The 17,700-nt window shown below is 49.5% G+C and overlaps 10 protein-coding genes across 10 annotated transcripts; 5 read left to right on the forward strand and 5 right to left on the reverse strand.

Annotated features, from left to right (window-relative positions):
- Positions 1-104: 104 nt before the first annotated feature.
- Positions 105-1,833, reverse strand: MIND_00470200 (uncharacterized protein; the record flags this gene model as incomplete). Its single annotated transcript, XM_037361512.1, has 9 exons — positions 105-244; positions 290-315; positions 362-390; positions 436-527; positions 577-865; positions 912-1,040; positions 1,091-1,477; positions 1,523-1,552; positions 1,609-1,833. The coding sequence occupies 9 exons, from the start codon at positions 1,831-1,833 to the stop codon at positions 105-107; spliced, it is 1,347 nt and encodes a 448-aa protein (XP_037221804.1).
- A 299-nt stretch (positions 1,834-2,132) lies between these two features.
- Positions 2,133-4,483, forward strand: MIND_00470300 (Methylmalonate-semialdehyde dehydrogenase; the record flags this gene model as incomplete). Its single annotated transcript, XM_037361513.1, has 16 exons — positions 2,133-2,330; positions 2,381-2,484; positions 2,531-2,637; positions 2,689-2,854; positions 2,904-3,022; positions 3,075-3,204; positions 3,253-3,280; positions 3,329-3,419; positions 3,471-3,600; positions 3,647-3,780; positions 3,840-3,882; positions 3,931-4,016; positions 4,063-4,115; positions 4,163-4,281; positions 4,335-4,362; positions 4,409-4,483. 16 exons carry the CDS (start codon positions 2,133-2,135, stop codon positions 4,481-4,483), a joined length of 1,611 nt encoding a protein of 536 aa, XP_037221805.1.
- A 21-nt stretch (positions 4,484-4,504) lies between these two features.
- MIND_00470400 (Phosphotyrosine protein phosphatase) lies at positions 4,505-5,107 on the reverse strand (the record flags this gene model as incomplete). The annotated part of the gene is made up of 4 exons (XM_037361514.1): positions 4,505-4,736; positions 4,788-4,831; positions 4,956-5,006; positions 5,054-5,107. The coding sequence occupies 4 exons, from the start codon at positions 5,105-5,107 to the stop codon at positions 4,505-4,507; spliced, it is 381 nt and encodes a 126-aa protein (XP_037221806.1).
- Positions 5,108-5,264: 157 nt separating this feature from the next.
- Positions 5,265-6,215, forward strand: MIND_00470500 (uncharacterized protein; the record flags this gene model as incomplete). Its single annotated transcript, XM_037361515.1, has 4 exons — positions 5,265-5,486; positions 5,537-5,550; positions 5,598-5,878; positions 5,929-6,215. The coding sequence occupies 4 exons, from the start codon at positions 5,265-5,267 to the stop codon at positions 6,213-6,215; spliced, it is 804 nt and encodes a 267-aa protein (XP_037221807.1).
- An 81-nt stretch (positions 6,216-6,296) lies between these two features.
- On the reverse strand, positions 6,297-7,440 carry MIND_00470600 (uncharacterized protein; the record flags this gene model as incomplete). The annotated part of the gene is made up of 4 exons (XM_037361516.1): positions 6,297-6,413; positions 6,463-6,706; positions 6,750-6,973; positions 7,024-7,440. The coding sequence occupies 4 exons, from the start codon at positions 7,438-7,440 to the stop codon at positions 6,297-6,299; spliced, it is 1,002 nt and encodes a 333-aa protein (XP_037221808.1).
- A 20-nt stretch (positions 7,441-7,460) lies between these two features.
- MIND_00470700 (uncharacterized protein) lies at positions 7,461-9,131 on the forward strand (the record flags this gene model as incomplete). The annotated part of the gene is made up of 6 exons (XM_037361517.1): positions 7,461-8,013; positions 8,391-8,439; positions 8,488-8,718; positions 8,779-8,874; positions 8,923-9,068; positions 9,118-9,131. 6 exons carry the CDS (start codon positions 7,461-7,463, stop codon positions 9,129-9,131), a joined length of 1,089 nt encoding a protein of 362 aa, XP_037221809.1.
- Positions 9,132-9,169: 38 nt separating this feature from the next.
- On the reverse strand, positions 9,170-12,220 carry MIND_00470800 (ATP-dependent DNA helicase; the record flags this gene model as incomplete). Its single annotated transcript, XM_037361518.1, has 16 exons — positions 9,170-9,613; positions 9,666-9,856; positions 9,904-10,040; positions 10,085-10,145; positions 10,193-10,334; positions 10,384-10,418; positions 10,465-10,488; positions 10,539-10,862; positions 10,905-10,998; positions 11,049-11,135; positions 11,184-11,203; positions 11,251-11,320; positions 11,368-11,495; positions 11,542-11,714; positions 11,763-12,151; positions 12,203-12,220. 16 exons carry the CDS (start codon positions 12,218-12,220, stop codon positions 9,170-9,172), a joined length of 2,337 nt encoding a protein of 778 aa, XP_037221810.1.
- A 123-nt stretch (positions 12,221-12,343) lies between these two features.
- MIND_00470900 (LCCL domain-containing protein) lies at positions 12,344-14,529 on the forward strand (the record flags this gene model as incomplete). Its single annotated transcript, XM_037361519.1, has 7 exons — positions 12,344-12,605; positions 12,662-12,862; positions 12,906-12,990; positions 13,040-13,195; positions 13,244-14,099; positions 14,155-14,385; positions 14,437-14,529. 7 exons carry the CDS (start codon positions 12,344-12,346, stop codon positions 14,527-14,529), a joined length of 1,884 nt encoding a protein of 627 aa, XP_037221811.1.
- A 241-nt stretch (positions 14,530-14,770) lies between these two features.
- Positions 14,771-17,198, reverse strand: MIND_00471000 (uncharacterized protein; the record flags this gene model as incomplete). The annotated part of the gene is made up of 4 exons (XM_037361520.1): positions 14,771-16,430; positions 16,482-16,714; positions 16,762-16,788; positions 16,842-17,198. 4 exons carry the CDS (start codon positions 17,196-17,198, stop codon positions 14,771-14,773), a joined length of 2,277 nt encoding a protein of 758 aa, XP_037221812.1.
- A 64-nt stretch (positions 17,199-17,262) lies between these two features.
- On the forward strand, positions 17,263-17,695 carry MIND_00471100 (rRNA-processing protein; the record flags this gene model as incomplete). Its single annotated transcript, XM_037361521.1, has 3 exons — positions 17,263-17,456; positions 17,508-17,580; positions 17,630-17,695. The coding sequence occupies exons 1-3, from the start codon at positions 17,281-17,283 to the stop codon at positions 17,693-17,695; spliced, it is 315 nt and encodes a 104-aa protein (XP_037221813.1). The 5' UTR covers positions 17,263-17,280.
- Between the last annotated feature and the right edge of the window lie 5 nt (positions 17,696-17,700).

The raw sequence follows: 17,700 nt of genomic DNA on the forward strand, positions 1-17,700 counted from the left end.
GTGGTTCAAGGTCAAGTGTGTTGCCATCGAAGTTTGATCAAAACGGTATTAAAGTACATTACATGCGCAAGAAGCACTGGAACTAGTATGTAGTAGTACTGTCTCTAATATTCCGTCCTGTTTCGTTTAGCACTCCCAACATCTACTTCTTCGAGGTCTGACTTTCGTTTGACGGAAGGCAACTTCCGTTCTTTCGGCGTTGGCTTCATTTTGGTTTGTAGCTTGCGCACCATCCGGTCGATCACTGCTGCGAGTCAGGTCAGGAACTAGCTTGTCGAGAATAGCACACGTTTATCATTCCTCCGATAGAACTCGCTGTTTACAGGTTAGCAAGGGGTTGCATGAAGAGTGATCGATATACCCCCATGCCTTCGCGCTCCGCTCAGGATACTGCACAATTAGAACTAGACCGCTTCAGTCGACGGTGATACAGACCTTGTCGACGAACGCGCCGAATTTAGCTGCGTTGCTTGAGTATTCCCAGTTAGGGTACGACGCGATATGACGAGCAAGGGCGGCGAAGTCAGCTTTGGGCAAGTCAAACGCGAAGTACAAAAGAGTTGCTTAAACTTGTACCACTGTTGAATGGTGCACCAGCAGCACCCATCTGGGTTTCATCTTCAGTCGCTATTTCGACTGAATCTTCGTCTTCTTCTTGCCATTCATCTTCTGACCCAGAAGCAGCCGCAGAGAGTTCAGAGTCAGAACTGTCTTCCTTATATCTAGGTAGAGGTTGGATCTTGTCCCGAGGTTTTGCAGAGTCATTGTCTGAATCCTCATTCCGCGCTTGGGCCAAGATTTTATCAGGCAAGTCGTGGTGATTGCTCCAATAACTATTCCAAGACGTATAGTTGTGATGTGGCGCCTGAGATAGATGAGGTCGTATAACTTGCGCATGTCGAGCTGCTTGCCTTCTCACCCAATTCCTCGCATAGGTCCTTTCGGTTCAATGAGGGATCTTCTTGAAGCCGCCATTGAATAAACTCAAGAAAATACTTCTTGTCTTCGGTTGTAAATTTGTGACCGCCACGGTTGTGGGGCTGGTCCAATGAATGAACGGAAATATAGGGAGGAGAGGGTGTCAACGCACAATGACAAGAGTTGGAGGTATTGGTTCGCGGGAAGGCGGCGGAGGGATACGTATTTCGGTGTTGGGGGGTGGCAAACGCGAGTTGCTCAAGACGAGAGTGTGCGCTGTTAGGCTGTTGATAGTTTGTCGGCGACCACCAGAGCTCCCTGGTTGTTGAATAATTTCCGTTTCGTCGCGCTTCTTCTTCTTCCTTGGCTTTCTTGATCGAGAGACAGACGGAACGGGTGACGGGCTGCGAGACGCTTCGGATTCAGAAGCAGACGAGTCGGGCTTGAAAGAGGCAATTGCCGGCTTCTTGATGGTGTTTTTTCGTATGGGTGGCGGGGTTGGGGTTGCACTTTCTTGGACGGCTGCGTCAATTTTATCCTTGTGATCCAAATAATAGTCCTGTCGTTGGTCAAGCAATGCATGCAGACTGGAAATAAAACTCACCTTCCATAAACTTGCGGAATGTCCGTCCTTCTGTCGAGTAGTTTCAGAATCGTAAGGCAGAGTAGACTTTCGTTTGTACGACTCACTCCATGAAGTTTATTTAGAGCATCCTTGTAAGATTCGCGCCGTTCGCGACACTCCGCTATTGCCCGGATGAGGGTAGGTTCGTCCGATAGCTCCACAGGCTTGGAGAGCATCAACGCGTCCTGAAATATTTGTGGCGGGATGAAAGGCAGCTGTAACTGTGGCTGAGACCAGCCAACAGGTGGGTGCTGGCCATTAAACGCGCTGGATGCGACACCATCCGACATTGGGGTATAGAGTTGGACTGGTTAAATAATGTGAGCTTTGAGAAGGAAAAAAGAGTCTAAAAGACCCTCAAAACAATATCCCGTACCGGGAGGTGGCACCAGGGCGTTGTCGTTGCACTGTTAGGGGGGCGAGAGAAAGAATTGGTGGTCACATGTTCCGATGGCCCGACAAGCCGAGCTTGAGATCCGCTTCTTCACTGACCCTCAAAAGCTGCTCACAGTCTGTTGCTTGCGGGAGACCAATTCAGAGCGCATAACTCCCGTGCTTCGAGAGAGGTCACGGTCTTACAACTACATCGATGCTCACACGAGTTTCTCGTTTCACTATCACCTCGTGCAAACTTCGTGTAATGCCTCTCAGCTCTCTAGCTAACGGTCCTGCTTCACTGCTGGCCTCTTGGAAAGGCACCTCCGTCTCAGGCGGTACAACCAAGAACTTCATTGGTGGTCAGTTCGTTGAGAGCTCGACCACCGAATGGCTCGATGTCCATGATCCGGTGCGTCCTCCTACCATCGTCCAATCTTCTTTTGCCAATATCCAACCCAGTCTACTCAAACGCTGCTGAGTCGTGTACCAGAGACAACTCCCACTGAGTTCGAAGACGCAGTCCAGAAGGCTTCAGCTGCCTTCAAGACCTGGAGCAAGACTAGGTAACAGAATACGTCTAGAAATCTGTAAAATTAACACGACCGATAGCATTATTGGGAGGCAAAAGGTGGCTATCGAACTCCAGCATCTTCTCCGTCAAAATGCGGATGCCATCGCAAACAGCATAGTTCTCGAACAAGGCAAAACTGTTGCAGGTCCCTATTCGCAATTCACTCCCACTAAAACGCATCTAATGCCTTCCAAAGACGCACACGGTGACCTTCTTCGCGGTTTACAAGTTGTGGAAACCGCTATTGGTTGCACTTCAACCTTGATCGGCGACAAACTCGAGGTCAGCAAAGATATGGACACCTATGTTCGAAAGGTTCCTCTCGGAGTTGTCGCCAGCATCGCACCCTTCAACTTCCCAGCGTCTGCATTCCTCTGTCTCTCCATCCAATCCCAATTGACTCGTTCCTAGCATGATCCCATTATGGTCCATTCCCATGGCCCTTGTCACTGGCAATACGCTCATTCTCAAGCCCTCTGAACGTGACCCCGGTGCCGCAATGATCATTGCCGAACTCTGTCAGCGTGCTGGTATGGATCCTGTGTTGGGATGTGTATTTCCAACTGAGCAACTTTCTTCCAGGTGTCCCACCCGGGGTGTTGAATGTTGTCCATGGTGGTGTGCCGACTGTTAACGCAATTTGTGACCATCCTGCCATCAGGGCTATCAGTTTTGTGGGCAGCAATCGAGCCGGCGAGCACATTTACAACAGGCAAGTTGCATCCATCCTCTTTCATTCGCTCCACCTCATCCTTCCCAGAGCGACCAAGAACGGCAAACGGGTTCAGGTATGGACTGTCTCGCTTGCATTGTGTTCTAATTCTCATCTGGTACAGGCAAACCTTGGAGCGAAAAACCACGCAATCATTATGCCTGATGCTAACCGGAATCATGCTCTGAACTCGATTATTGGTGCTGCATTTGGGGGTGGGTCCCAGAAATTACCAATAATATCAATATCTTCTCATATATTCGTAGCCGCGGGTCAACGTTGCATGGCGCTCTCCGTCGCAATGCTAGTTGGAGAGGCGCGCCAATGGCTGCCAGAACTTATCGAACGCTCTCAGAAGCTCAAAGTCAATGCCGGTTTTGAGCCCGGAACCGATCTGTAAGTTTAGGGCTTCCGGACAAGAGCTCTCTAATGAAGTATGCAGCGGACCTCTCATCTCTCCTGCTGCCAAAGCTCGAGTCACCGGCCTGATCGCGTCTGCTGAAGAACAGGGTGGAAAAATCTTATTGGATGGACGAAACATTCAAGTGCCCAACTACCCTGACGGCAATTTCGTCGGTTCGGATTCGTTCTGCTCTGTTAAATGCATCTTTTTCTCACTACATACCTTCCCATAGGACCGACCATCATCGAAGCCGACACTAACATGAAATGTTACGAGTTCGTTTTTAAATTATTTTTTCTGCGCCAAATTCTGATATTGTACAGGGAAGAGATATTTGGTCCTGTATTGGTCGTCGTCCAAGCAGAAACCCTGGACGAAGCCATTGAGATCATCAATTCGAACAAATACGGCGAGTTGGACTGAACTTTACCATCAGGAGCTGATGTCCTTATTAGGAAATGGTGCTGCTATCTTCACGAATTCGGGTGCCACAGCCCGCAAATTTGAGGTGAGAGTCAGTTTATACGACTGCCTTCTCTTCTCATTCATTCTCAGAGCGACGTCAACGTCGGACAAATCGGTGTAAATGTACCCATCCCCGTTCCTCTGCCAATGTTCGCCTGGAGCGGCAACAAGGGCAGCTTTTTGGGAGACATCGGGTTCTATGGCAAGAGGTACGTTTGGATAAGCTTGTGCTGCCGACCGTGTACTGACTTCCCGTGTGCAGCGGCGTCAACTTCTATACCGAAAACAAGGTAAGGCAAGAGCTGAGCTATCTGCTAGTCGTCTCACTCCCATTAGACAATTACTTCGCTTTGGAAGTCCGAAGATGCACTTGTTACCCGTGCTTCGGTGAACATGCCCACTCATCATTAGAAACCCAATGTACCATTGCATCTATTCTTCAACTAGTTGATCAAGAAATGCTTTGGAGAGCGCAGTGCATTGCTGAAAGACTTTTTCGAAGTCCTTGATTCCACCATACCAAGGATCAGGAATGCTCTTGCCATCCAGATAGCTCCCCCACAAACGAACATCAGCAGTGGCGCCTGACGGCATAACTCGTTTAATATCTCGCAGGTTGGAGTCGTCCGATGCAAGGATATGAGTAAACTCAGTGAAGTCCGAGCTCACAGACAATCAGCCGGTGAATTGGGAGAACCAAACCGGAGTCGCTCACGTTTTTAGCTTTCTACTCGCATGAAAAATGGGAACCTTATGTTTCTGGCAAGTTGAAATCGTTCTGATCATTGAACGTCAACTGTGCACTTCGTTGTAGCTCAAAAGAGGCCATACCGCTAGAATGGACGCACTTAGATCACATTAGTAACAAAATCTTGAATCTCACATCATCCGGATCTTCACCAGCGTGGTATCCTGCCGTTCCTGCACTATCGACCTATGCCCATGCTTGATTTTGGAAGAGGTCATTTTCGACGGACTGACAGATATGTTCACTCCCCGAGATTTCGCTGCCGATCTCAAAACAGCCTCACCCATCGGTGAACGACAGATATTTCCTGGGTTTACTGCTATAGTTCGAGCTAGAAAAGCCAACTAATGTTACTTGCCGAGACACACAACGAGAACTTTTGCTATAGGCTCTTCTGACATGGTCGCGTCGCGTAGATGCGTCACGCTGTGACCGAGCTTCAGCATGCCTTCACCACCAATCGAAGTATTTCTGACGACGATCGCGTCCCAGCCAGTCCTACGCCAAAGACAAGAATACATTCTACGCATCTTGCAAACGAAGAAGATACCATTCACATCCTATGATCTTGCTTCCGATGAAAACGCTAAGCGGCGCTGGAGGAGGAAAGCCCCTGCAGACAAACAGCAACTACCAGGCATGCTCGTTGGTGGAACTTACCCGGGGGTAAATTCATCAACAAAATTCAGTATTTAAGCTGAACATCGAAACATTAGGCTTTCGCTGACTTGTGCGTTGGCCATCTGGAGCACCCTCCTCTTCGCTCATAACCAGCAGTGAAGAGGCCGTCGAATGCGGTGAACTAGACACATATCTCCGCCTCAAGGAGACTTGGGATGCCGACATAGATGGCGATGGCTCAGCCGCTATACCAGTCCAACCCATTGGAGTCCCCGGAGCAGTCATGCCTCTCGAAATGACACCCGAACACATACGCAGCAAAATTGTTGCAGAACGCACCGCCTCCGCAGCTGCTCCTCTCAAGAAAGGCATTCCGGTCAACAAACGTGACGATCTCTTCGATGTAAGCACGGAATTGTCTGGATTTGGGCTTCAAGGTCAGTCACAAATCTTTGCAAACCTGAATTATCGACGAGAACACATCCAGGTGTGCAAGTCTCGGAGAAGGACTTGATAGATCTCGTAGCCGAACTAGGACTCGATGGAGACGAGGCTGGCGACTTGGTCAAGGGTCTTAGTGGTAGCAGTGCAGCCCCAGTTGCCGCAGAGAAGGTTGTTAAACCTGTGAAGGAAGCCGAGAAGGTCAAGAGATCTGTGAAATCTGAGGAACCTGTGAATGAAGGCGCAAAGGTGGAAGATAAACCTACAGTGGAACCCACGGAATATTCACCAGAAGAATCGGACAAGAAGACAGATGATGACAAGCAAGAATAGGTTCTGGTTGGATGGTGGTATTTATTTGGGTCAATTATCTGGATACAAAAGTCGTGAAAGTGTACTACATCAAAATGGAGGTCATGAATCGGAATCCGAAGAAACGGGGTCGACAAGCTTTGAACGTCGCCGTCGCAGTGGAATTGTGTTGCTGTTCGGAATGAGGATTGGGGTAGGAAGCTCTTCCAACTTCAATTCCTAGCGAAAAGGATGAGAAGACCCGTATTCTTGAAACATGGGAACTCACTGCTCTGCTACTCGTTCTACGACGTAGAATCGAAGGCTTTTCTTCGCTGCTTTCGGAAGAGTCTGAACTGGCGCTAGAGACCACGACTTCTTCGGCAACAGGCTCCAACTCAATCTCGAGTATCGAGGTGGGCCGCCGGAATGTCATTGGTATGACGCAAATGCCGACAACGATAGAGGAGATGGCCATGAAGATGCAAGCAGAAATGAGCGCAGTAAGCAGAGGGAAACGAGTCACCAAGCCGCTAGGCAAAGTGAGTAATGGCGGCCAAACAATTGACGACGCACCGAAGGCCATGGTGAACAACAACGCCATTCAACGTGGCTGAAACCACACTTAATTCACGACCTTGCTCACTCCCCAAACTTTTCCAATGATCACGTCGCCCAATTTCAACATCTGCAACAACATTGGACGTCCCAGTCGCATAAGAAGTCAGCAAGGGTATATGGACTGTGATAAACGCGGGTCTTCGCGACATTAGACCAAGACGCGGCGGTACAACGATTGCCTAAGCTCGAGCGTTAAATGAAAGGAACATATGGATATCTGGATACGAACAGGTCGACGAACTGAGATGATAGTCTTATTAGAGCGAGTGGTCAGTGTTAAACCGGCCATGAAGTTGCCCAGTGCGAAGTTGGAGTCGATGTTCGGAACCTGCAAGTCAAGAGACATGTCGTAGCGCTGCTTGGAGACAAGTGGAGGTAGATCTGCATGGGCATATGGTGGTAGTCCGTCTCTGCATGTTTTGTGGTTGGTTGGAGAGAAGTGGAAGAAAAGGAAAGCGTGGTACCCATATTGGAGGTATAATGTTGTCCGCCAACTGACCGCTGCATTTTTCCATACGATCCATCCAGCAGATGCTGAGAGAAGCGAGATAAGAGGTATAAGTGACAGAAACACCAGCAATGGCAGCGTCGGACGAAGGAGGAACCAGACAGAGGACACGAGCGAACGCGTTGAAGGCAAAAGCATGGTAACGCGCCGTGACAGGCATGGAGTTGAGCGATCTGTTCAATCTTTCACCCTCAGCCGATGCTCTCGCCAACCACATCCAAATACTTTCCGCTCTTGCATCCGTGCGAGATGTAGTGCCACAAATCAAAGCTTATCCAGATGCTGTCTACTTCAACTACTTTCAACTCGGTATCAGCTTGCTGTTCTCACCAAAAAACGGCTACAAACCAACTACTGGCACTACTCGCTCTGAACTCAGAGAGAAAGACCTTGCGCTCGAAAGCATTGACATATACAACGTTCCTAAACTTTCTCCATCTTCATCCAAGGGTGGCTCTACGCGCAAATCAGAGCTGGCGTTCGCGACGTATCCAGGAATCCCATTTTCCATCAAGCTTGCCCAAGTTGAAGGGAGAACACAATCGACCTTCAAAGTGGGTGAACAGACAACGGGTAAAGAGTTTGTAGAGTGTTTGGGGGAACCAGCACGCAAAGGAGGAGGTGCAGGACCATCATCGGGATCCATTGGAATTTGGTGTGAATGGACTGCAGACGGAATGATGGTCGAGTTTGGGGGCATTGAAGCTACTGGTGCGCAGGCATGGGAACGCGGAAAGGATGCTGTGTGGCACGTAGTCACATTGTTCCGGAAAAAGTAGCAAATAGAGTTCTGGATTGGCTGGATACACGGCACAGTCCGATGGCCTAGTGTGGCCATGATTATCATGGGCCTGAGGACGATGAAAAAGTGTCATATGATTGCTGACGTAATGACATCGTTTAAGTAGCATGTGATTGACCCCAGATTTATCACTGCTTAATCTTTGACTTTCACCATCTTGCGTTGGTTCCCTCGAAATGGCCGTCCCTGCAGAACTCAATATCTTGAACATCACTGGAAAGTATACGATTAACAAATGCGCGTCGAAATCTTGTTTCCCGATGACCACATTCTGACTGTTCCACAGCGCTCAGCGGTGAGACGGATTCGATTCTCAGCCTTCAGGGTGTTGGATGGTGCGTTCGCTTTATATCACGTCCACTTCCGCTTAATGTTGTGTTCAGGATCAAGCGCAAGGCCATCCAATTGGGTACTATCACCCTCTTCGTCAAGCATTACAAGGATGACAAGGGTGAAGAGCACATCGACATTGACCAGGCAAGTCAGCCTTCAATGATTAACCCCCAACAGAACTCAATATTCTTTAGACTGTCACTGGCGGAATCCCAGGAACCAGAGAAGAGCGTCATCTCACTTGGCAAGAACGCCAACACAGTGATCATCTGTTTGGCCATGTCATTGGCAAATCTAGGTCAGACCCTTCTCTATGACCGACCCTAAAGTAATTTTGTCAGGCGTGTTCAAATTTCAGAGCTTGAAGAGGAATTCTTGAAGGATGGATGGACCGCCGACACAATCGAGCATGGTCTTGTAGAGTCCCATGTCGCAAGGTACGTTGACATTCTGCCTATTTCCTTCCCTTTTTATCAAGAATATAGTGATACCCCCAAGAGCGGCACTTCCTGGATCGCCCACCAGACTTGGGGTATGCAGGAAATCAATGGGGAACGCCGCTACACCAGACACGTCAAGTTCACAGGACCCAAGGGCGAGGACATTGAACGCCTCATTGTCTTCGACTATTGTGCGTACTCAATAAATTATTCTTGTCCCAATCTCATCCCATTTTGTAGTGGGTCCTTTGTAATTTATCCACATCAATTAAATAACACCCAAGTGTAACCATCAATCTATTTCTATAACCTCCGGCTCCGTTGCTTTACTCTCCGTTCGTCTTCTCTTCGTAGAGCCATCGCGCATCGAATAACTCCATCCCGCTGCTGTCTCTGATTCTGACGAATCTTCCATTTGAGGTGGTTCATCATCCCTTTCGCTCTCCTCCTCCTCATCATCTGAACTATCCGTTTGACGTTTTCGTTTACCGGCACCTTTCGTTCCAGAGCCCTCTGCTGCGGATTTCTTGGCTTTACTTTTCCGAGTGATTGAGCGAAAGCAACATTCTATCTTGGGCACGTGTTCTGAGCTTGACAAACGGTCTCGAGGGACTCGCGTGAGTCGCAGTGCGATTGCACCAGTCTCGAGATATACCACAGTGCTGTATGCTGTTTGGTGGTAACTCTCCACTAGGTATCTGTGTACCAGCAGCTCAACCAGGAGAGTCTCGAGTTCCTGACAAGACCTCGAATCAGAGACAAAAAGAGTCGAAAGCAAGTGCACTTACGTCTTTCTTCAGTCCGACTTTGCCACCACACACAAGTCCGAGGTTAAGATCCATCTTGTGCTTCCCTCGACGACCTCCGCCAACCTCATAGCTTCCTCCTCCGGCCCCACGAGCGAGGTCAGCCAGCATCGCAAGCGTCAGTTGGCCGCCAGTGGCCTTGACAGCATCGGCCACACGTAACACTTGCCATGCTGAAGATATGTGAATTTTCCAGCGGGTACGAAACCTAATGACATGCCTTCCAGAGTAACATCGCGTTGACTATAGCTGTCCGGCGAGCGTTTGCAGTTATCACAGTGATTACAAGGAGCTAAAGCGTTCTTCTCCGCTGTCGTCCAAGCAGACATGGAGAGTTGCGAGGAGTGCGAGAAATATCTGGGCTTATTAGTTCAATCGCCACAAAATGCCGAATTTCGCACTTGGCAAAGGCGATTTTGCGGCATTCCCGCATATCCTGCGCAAAGTTTAACATGGAGTGGACTATGGGTATGGCGTTAATAGACGACCACAAAGAGCTTTAAACTTACGTTTTGATGCACCATCCCGTTCGCCGGCCATCATCGCTGAGATGTGAGAAAAGTCCGCTGGGCGGTAGAACAATAGGCAATCGGAATCTTTGCCGTCCCGTCCTGCTCGCCCGCTTTCTTGATAGTACCCATCGAGAGACTTCTGCAGCGGCCGTTGAGAAGTTACCAAGTTAATTTTAATGGAGACCTACAGAGAGGGAATGATGTATGACGAATCGTACGTCGCCTTTGGTCGCAAGATGAGTGAGCGCAAGCCTGGTTGAATGAATGACCTTTATCAATGCCTAGTCCGAACGCTGCGAAGGAAATCAGAATCTATGCAGAGGGGTGGTAGCACTGAAGGCACCAATGGTAGCGCAAACCACTTTGATATCGCCCTTGCGCCATTGTCGATGGAGTTTCTCTTTCTCTTCGTCATGGCGTTCAGCATGGTATACGCCCGTCTTGATTTTTCCGTCGCTCTCCTTGAGCAGGCCCTCCGCGACACGTTCTGCATCCTTCCTAGTGAAGCAATAGACAATCCCAGTGTGATCGCGATGATGCTCAAGGATATAGTCTTTCATAGCCACTATGGCTGCCTGTGCTGACGCCGGTTTTGGTAGCACATTGTAGTGTAGATTAGGGCGGTAGAGTGGCGACGAAAAATAGACCGTGGCACCAGCTTGAGTGTCTGAAGAAACGATAAGAGGGGACTACAAGTATGAGGCAATACACGTTCTTGAGCCATCTGCTACTGGTTTCATTCCTAGAGTTCGGAGGAGATCGCGCAGGACTTCTGGAGGGCACGTCGCAGACAGGGCCATGATCTGAATCATTCATTATATGAGAATGCCTAGTAATTCTGGAGCAACCATACTGGAATGCGAGGGAAGCGTTGGCGGAGTATATGAAGCTTTTGATAGTCGGGTCGAAAATCGTGGCCTAGTTGGGAGACACAGTGCGCCTGCGATGCGATTCAGCGCATAGGAGGAAATATGACGAGCCGTCGAACTTCGTCTATGACTATGCGCGCTATAAAGTACTTAAAGTGGTGTACTTTGGTACCAAAAAATGCTCACATAATTGCCCCCCATCCACTAGTTTCTGCAACATCGCCAAAAACGTTTTGCTTTTGCCAATCTTCTCCGGCTAGAAACATAATCAATGAGAGGGAAGTATAGATTAAATATTCGTACCGTTACGTAACATAACTTGATCTCCTTTTCGTGCTGGCCTCTTTTACCGTTGGCCATTGCGATCAGTCGATTGTTTATGTCGCGCGCTTCTTGTTTAGAAGTCCCACCTGTGAGTTTGACTGCCTCGACTGACGCCTCGTTAGTATTTCACTTTCCTTTTCGAGCTATACTTACTTCCAGCGTCACGAAGATGGAGAATTTGGTCGGTTATCAGAGCTATCAAAGGGGATATGACCAGGGTGCAGCCTGGGTTCAACAAGGCGGGAAGTTGGTAGGTAAGGCTTTTGCCACCACCTGTAGGCATGACACAGACGATATCACGGCCGTCCATATTGGCATTGCATGCGCTAGTCAGACTTGAGTTGAGGTGTATGTATTCGAACTTGATGCGTTACCCTTCTTGACACAGACGGAAAGACCGAATATTGAACACTTTATGAAGGTGGCCTTGGAGTTCACTTGACCATGGAAAGTCGGATGCGGTGTAGTCTGTCCCTGTCGCCTTTCCTTTCCCCTTGTTGCTGGTCGGTGCAGTCAGTTCCTCAAGCTCGGCGAGGAGTTTGTTGCGATCGTCTGTCCGAAGTGCGGCAAGAGCCTTGCTTGGTTGAATGACGCGATGTTTGTGGAACAAGAGACGTACTTGGAGCTTTTTTATGTCGTCGTTTATATTCAGGAGCTCCGCATCCAACTGTGCCACTTCTTGCGTTATTTCCTGTTTCCGAAGATATTTTGGGGCGGTTTGACGAGAAGGACCTGGTTGTGGCGGGGAGGGCATAATTTCAATCTGCCTTGAGTTTAAGTATAGGTAGCTTGGCCACGAAAACGCCACACACACATCGGAATCATCCGACATGAGTACGAGTTCAACTAGAACGCGTTGAACGCGTTAAGAGAAGTTGGTAATGACAGCGTGGGACTTTACGGTTTCGGCGCGGCATTCGGTATCAAGTCCGTGACATGGACTGCGGACACTTCCATGCAGGCCACGGCAGAAAGCTCACGGAGTGGGTCTAGTAGCAGCAGTGCATCTAGTCCACCACAAATAACCCAAGATTCAACAAGAAGCAATTCCAAAGCCACCCTCCACAACTTTGAGATTGAATATCCTCAAGTTACACCCCAACAACACGGATGGTCTGCTCGTGTTTCCCGCATTTCTCAGCCTTCGCGTCTCCCACCTCCGATACGTCTGGCCTTTCTATGGCTACGAGGACCGCGTCCAAAAGTTGATCTTCCTGGTATGTCCGCGTCGAACTTGACGCTTGGGCTGCAAGTTGCTCATTGGGCAAACTAGATCCCAAGCCGCTGCTAGACATCGATGTCAGACTACGGGGTCACCACATAGTGCTACCCATAGAATCCTCATTTCTGAGGGCAACCCGAATCCTATCTAGCCACTGGTTGTTGTTCGCTGTGCTCGCGGCAGGCTATATCGTCTCATTTGCCTTCTTCGCAAGAGCCCAATTCTTCCAAACGCCATCCGATGCCTTTATCGGTCAGTCTACACGAAACTTTTGCTTTATGCTTACTTCTGTCAGGCTGCACGTCAACCTTTTGGTTAATGAACAATGGGTGTGGCTTAGACGGGGCTTCATGCGCGCCGTTCAACGATTCGTCTTTCGAGTACGTTCAGCTTCTCTAAAACTTGGTTTGTCTGACCACATTAACCAAGTTTTCGGTGTCCGGCCCAATGTAGTGGTACCATTTTGGCGAACCCGCGTACTGTTGGCAATGAGAGAACGGCATTCGTGCCGTTGATCGTGGGGGGAGGAGATGCAAATAGAACCTATCGCGGCGACAGTTTTATTTGTGCGGCCGCTATTCAGTCGTAAGGATTGGACTCTTTCCGTCGGATTGGATCTCACAACCTTCAAAGCGGATTGGTCAGCAACTCCCGCGGCGGTTGTGGCACGTTGGATCTCATCGGAAATTTCACCAACTTCCTACCCACGTCAGCCCATGGTCTCGATTCTATTGGCTTCCCAACTGTCTTTCCACTATCATTCAGATTCCGAGAACAAACGTCATTGCACCACTGTCGAGACCTTCGCGACGATGCCCTCGCGTTCAACGCAGTTATCACCGCCTTACTATTCTTACTACTCCGACCCAAACCTATCGTGCTTTTTTGGTCTCTGGTATGCATTGGCTACTGGCATATCATTCTTTTCTCTCAGCCCCGTGGGCCTCCTCCTCCTCTCGATACCGCCTTTGCAACATTCCTTCCTGCCCTATTCATTTGCTATGCGTTTTGGAGGCTTGCATTCAGATTTTGTCTTCCAGCTTTCCGGAAGGCGCCTATTGAAGCAACATTCCTATATCTCGCTCCGTTCTGGGTTGGCATCCTTGCTGGCCAGACAACGGATCGACTTCCTCTACAACGCCTCACCAGCTCAGATATTACTAAACGCTCCGGAGCTGTCACGACTCTGGTCGTCATTGTACTAATAATCGCCGCCATTGCTCTGAATCAGCTCAGAGTCTTCAGAAAAACTGGCTGGCTGCCTTACTATGTCGGCTGGTATCTCCTTGGCGGCCTTGTGACCCTAGTTTTGTCCCAACTTCCCGGGCTAAATTTACGCATCCACCATTACATCCTTGCAATGATCCTGATGCCCGGGACCGCTCTCCCCACCAGAGTTTCGGCCCTGTGTCAAGGATACCTCCTCGGCTTGTTCTTGAATGGCGCAGCTGCATATGGGTTTGCTTCCATCCTGCAAACTAAGGCGGATGTATGTCCAATATATCAACGCTAATATCACAACGGCACTAATAATTGGTCTTTAGCTCAGGCAAGATGCTATTTTCGGATCCGACTTGGCCTCCTTTGTCACTAATTCGACAAATTTCAATGCTTCCATACCACTAGCGAACCAATCCATCTCATGGAACGCCCCTCCAGCTGGTTGGGATGGATTTGCGCTCCTCGTGGACGACGTGGAACGATACGTTGGGAGTGCTCTGAACTTTTCCCTCGCGGCATTCAACACGACTTTACCGCACTTCTTCAGACTTGCTGTGAGTCTCAGAGGTGCTTGATTTAAGTTCGGTTCTCATTCACGAGTACAGCTTACTTCGAACGGGAACACTGGAGACTTTACTCGAGCGGCTACGCTCTTCCCCAATGGAACTTGGGTTGACCCTTTGCATGGTGCTACATGAATGGACGTGACTGAAGTAGTCTAAGTCGTATACATTTTTTATGGGGCCAGTTATCATACCATTCATTGCCTAGTAGTATTGTTACAGTGAATCCTGCGAAAAGGGAGGGAGGCGGGTATAACAAGCTACAACAAAAAAATTAGGAATAATTATCAAGGGTGGCAACCCCGGCATACAAAAAATACAGCCAGAAACGAAGGAAGGGTCAAGGAATGGATGAGCAACACACTGCTCCTGAGTTCTAAACTGCGCTGCCAAACCGTGAAGCGGCCCCATTACGAGATCTGGGACGGTTCACAACCCCACTCGTTTGTCGTCCCCTTCCGCAAGTGTCGCAATAGTCGCCATCAACGGCGCGAAGTCTCTCCACCTCACCCTTGAGATCACGGACTTGGCTTTCCAGCTCCTGTATATGGCGTTGCCACGCTTTTTTGGAACTAGCGAGCTGCTGTTGTAAAGATTGGACCAGCGAAGTTTGGTCCTCCGAGATTGTCGTCATCTGGATCCTGGTGTCCTTTTCAGCACTGTTGCCACGGCCAAGTATAGCAGGAGTGATTGGTGCTATAGAAGTAGGACTAGTCGAACTCGATGTATCCGCATCATCAAGGGAAGGTTGAGAATCGGAGTCTGGCGGAAGTACCAAATGATCGGCAAAATGGGCGCTGAACATCGTTGAAACAGGCCTCAATTTGAGAGCAGGAAACTCGGTGACGTTGGGCGGCGCACTCTGAGGCAGATCAGCTTGATGCCAATCTCGATCGGACAAATCGGAAGGGACTGTTCGTGTCTGGAAGTCGTCAACAGTCGAAGCTGCTCTTAATCGGCCTTGCGAGCCCGTGTTGATAGAGAGAGCGGGTGGACTTGGTCGAGGGGAAAGACGGTCATCTGAGCGCCCGCTATCAAACAGCATGGATGTCGAGATTTCTGGTGGTGGTACCCGATGTATTGAACTTTTTGCCGACCGAATTCCATTCGATTGTTGAGCATTGAGGGCAACATACTCGTCTGAGAGCTGAGGGACTGGTGGTGGGGAGTCTCTTTCATCTCCATTCCCGCGACCGCCGTTGAATAGCCTCATGAAACCACTCTTTTTGTGCTTTAATGACTTGGCTGGTAAAGGCTCCGAGTCGCGACGCTCAGGTTTCGCTGGCATTGCAACTATGTTCTGTAAGGCCACCTTGGCTCGGGCGCCAGCACTGATTGAACGAGCTCGAGAACGAGAGGCTACACTGTTAGTGGGGCTGTGATTGGGGCCATCAGGTGGAGCTTCAGGGAATGGAGTTGTTGATGTCGTTGCAATGGAAAAGTTTTGAGTGTTACGCGTCCGTTGAGCTCTGGCTTCTTCTAAGGATATGAGAGCAAAGTTTTGCCCTGGAGGTAAAGCCGGGGCCATTAGAGGTGACGAGATATTGACCGTAGAAGGTATGGGAATGGGGGCCGATATTTCTTTCCCATGGAACATGGAGGCTCTCATTCGTGGGCTATGAGAGGGTGACATGGAGGTAGAGGAAGTATCCGCAGTCAAAGTCGATCCTGTGACGGAGCGCGATAATGATGTGGATTCTGTGACCGTGCTCGCTTCACTTCTTGCGATACTGGGAACACGGAAAATGGTTCGATTCGGGGCAGGCGTCAGAGAAGAGTCTTGATCGTCAGCATAAGAAACAACCAAGTCAGGGTTCGCATATGGATGCATTTCTTCCGAATAACTGTCTCTTCGCGTCAACGGTGATTTGTTATTAGACGGAAACGGAGACGGCGTGTTAGAATGATAGGAGATTATAGACCGAGGACTAGGTGGGGCGCGCGGAGATGGTGGATTCGCGTAGCCGGGAGACTCTGAACGGGTCACAGGGAAATTTAAACGCAGTCCTGATCTTCCATTGCCTGTAGAAAGGGTACTTGAAAGATATCAATGATATTGAAGCAGTTCGGGGTAAAAGGAAACCTACTTGAATGGGCTGCCGCGACTTTGTGGTGAACTAGTTGAGGACGTCGTTTCAAATGATCGTTTCGGTTTGGCCTGGTGGGAGCGACTTGATTCTCCACTGGGTCTACTGCTAGCAGTTGTTCCACGGCTCGAGGAGCGAAACCCCATTCCCTTCTTGAATCCATCTCTACCACGGGGGCGGTCGGGGTCTATTTCCTCTTCTTCCTCCAGGGTATCGGATAGCTCCCATGGTGCCTGCTCGCACGTTAATACCGCCAAGATGAGAAAAATGAGAGTCTTGCCTTCTCAATCATACGCATTCGAGGTCCCTAGATAGCGTATTTTGAGAACACTTTAAAGGTGACGGGAGGAAGAAAGCTACCAAGAAGCTCATTCGCGTGTCATGGTCCGCATCAACAGTTTCCGCTGCATCCTCCTCCGAATCAGAATGGGACTCGGTTTGAGAGTCGTCGTCAAAGTCGAGCATACTGTTGGCGAGATCATTGAGACGAGACCTTGGCTCCAAGTTGGCATAATCGTTGAGACGGGAACGTGGCTCCAAGGGGGGTGGCGAAGAGGGGGGTGAACGAAAAGAGTGGAGGGAGTGAACGTCAGAATCACTGGGTCGGGGTGAAAAGAAAGGGACACTATATACAGACGGTGTGTCATCGGCATAAACGGCAGTGTGGGCGTAGCGCGCATCCAGTAACTGACGAATATGTTGCTGTTCGTCAGTCATGCCAGCGTCGACCAGCCCAGCAAAGGGAAACCGGCAATGGCTGTGACCAGACGTGACAAGCTTCAATTTGTCCATCAATATTATGGGTCGAGTTTCTGGTCGCACTTGGAAACCCCAGCAAACAGCGACGCGTAGGACACATCTTCAGCCAGGGTTGAAACAATCATGGGAGGATCGCATTGCACAAAGCACCAAGTTGGCTGCTGTCAAAAAACTAGAGAATGAACTCAAGGAGGAAAAACAGGCTGAGCGCACACAGTCCGTAGAGATCAAGCTTCCTGGAGGTTTGCAACGACTGAATCATTCCAGGCGGGTAGAAAAAATCAAGGCTCGTAGGAAAGCAGCAGAGGAGAGGCGGCGTTTAGAGGAAGACAAGGCGAAAGTGAGTGACACTTGGACTTGTCAGCACATCCACTGAATTCACTGCCAAGATGGGTGCACGGAAAGCCGCCAGACTACGACGGAAAGCAGGTCGATCCAAAAAAGTCAATGGTTAACATGT

The sequence above is a fragment of the Mycena indigotica genome (genome assembly GCF_014461135.1).
Source record: "Mycena indigotica strain 171206Taipei chromosome Unknown Mind.scaff0004, whole genome shotgun sequence".
NCBI lineage: Eukaryota > Fungi > Basidiomycota > Agaricomycetes > Agaricales > Mycenaceae > Mycena > Mycena indigotica.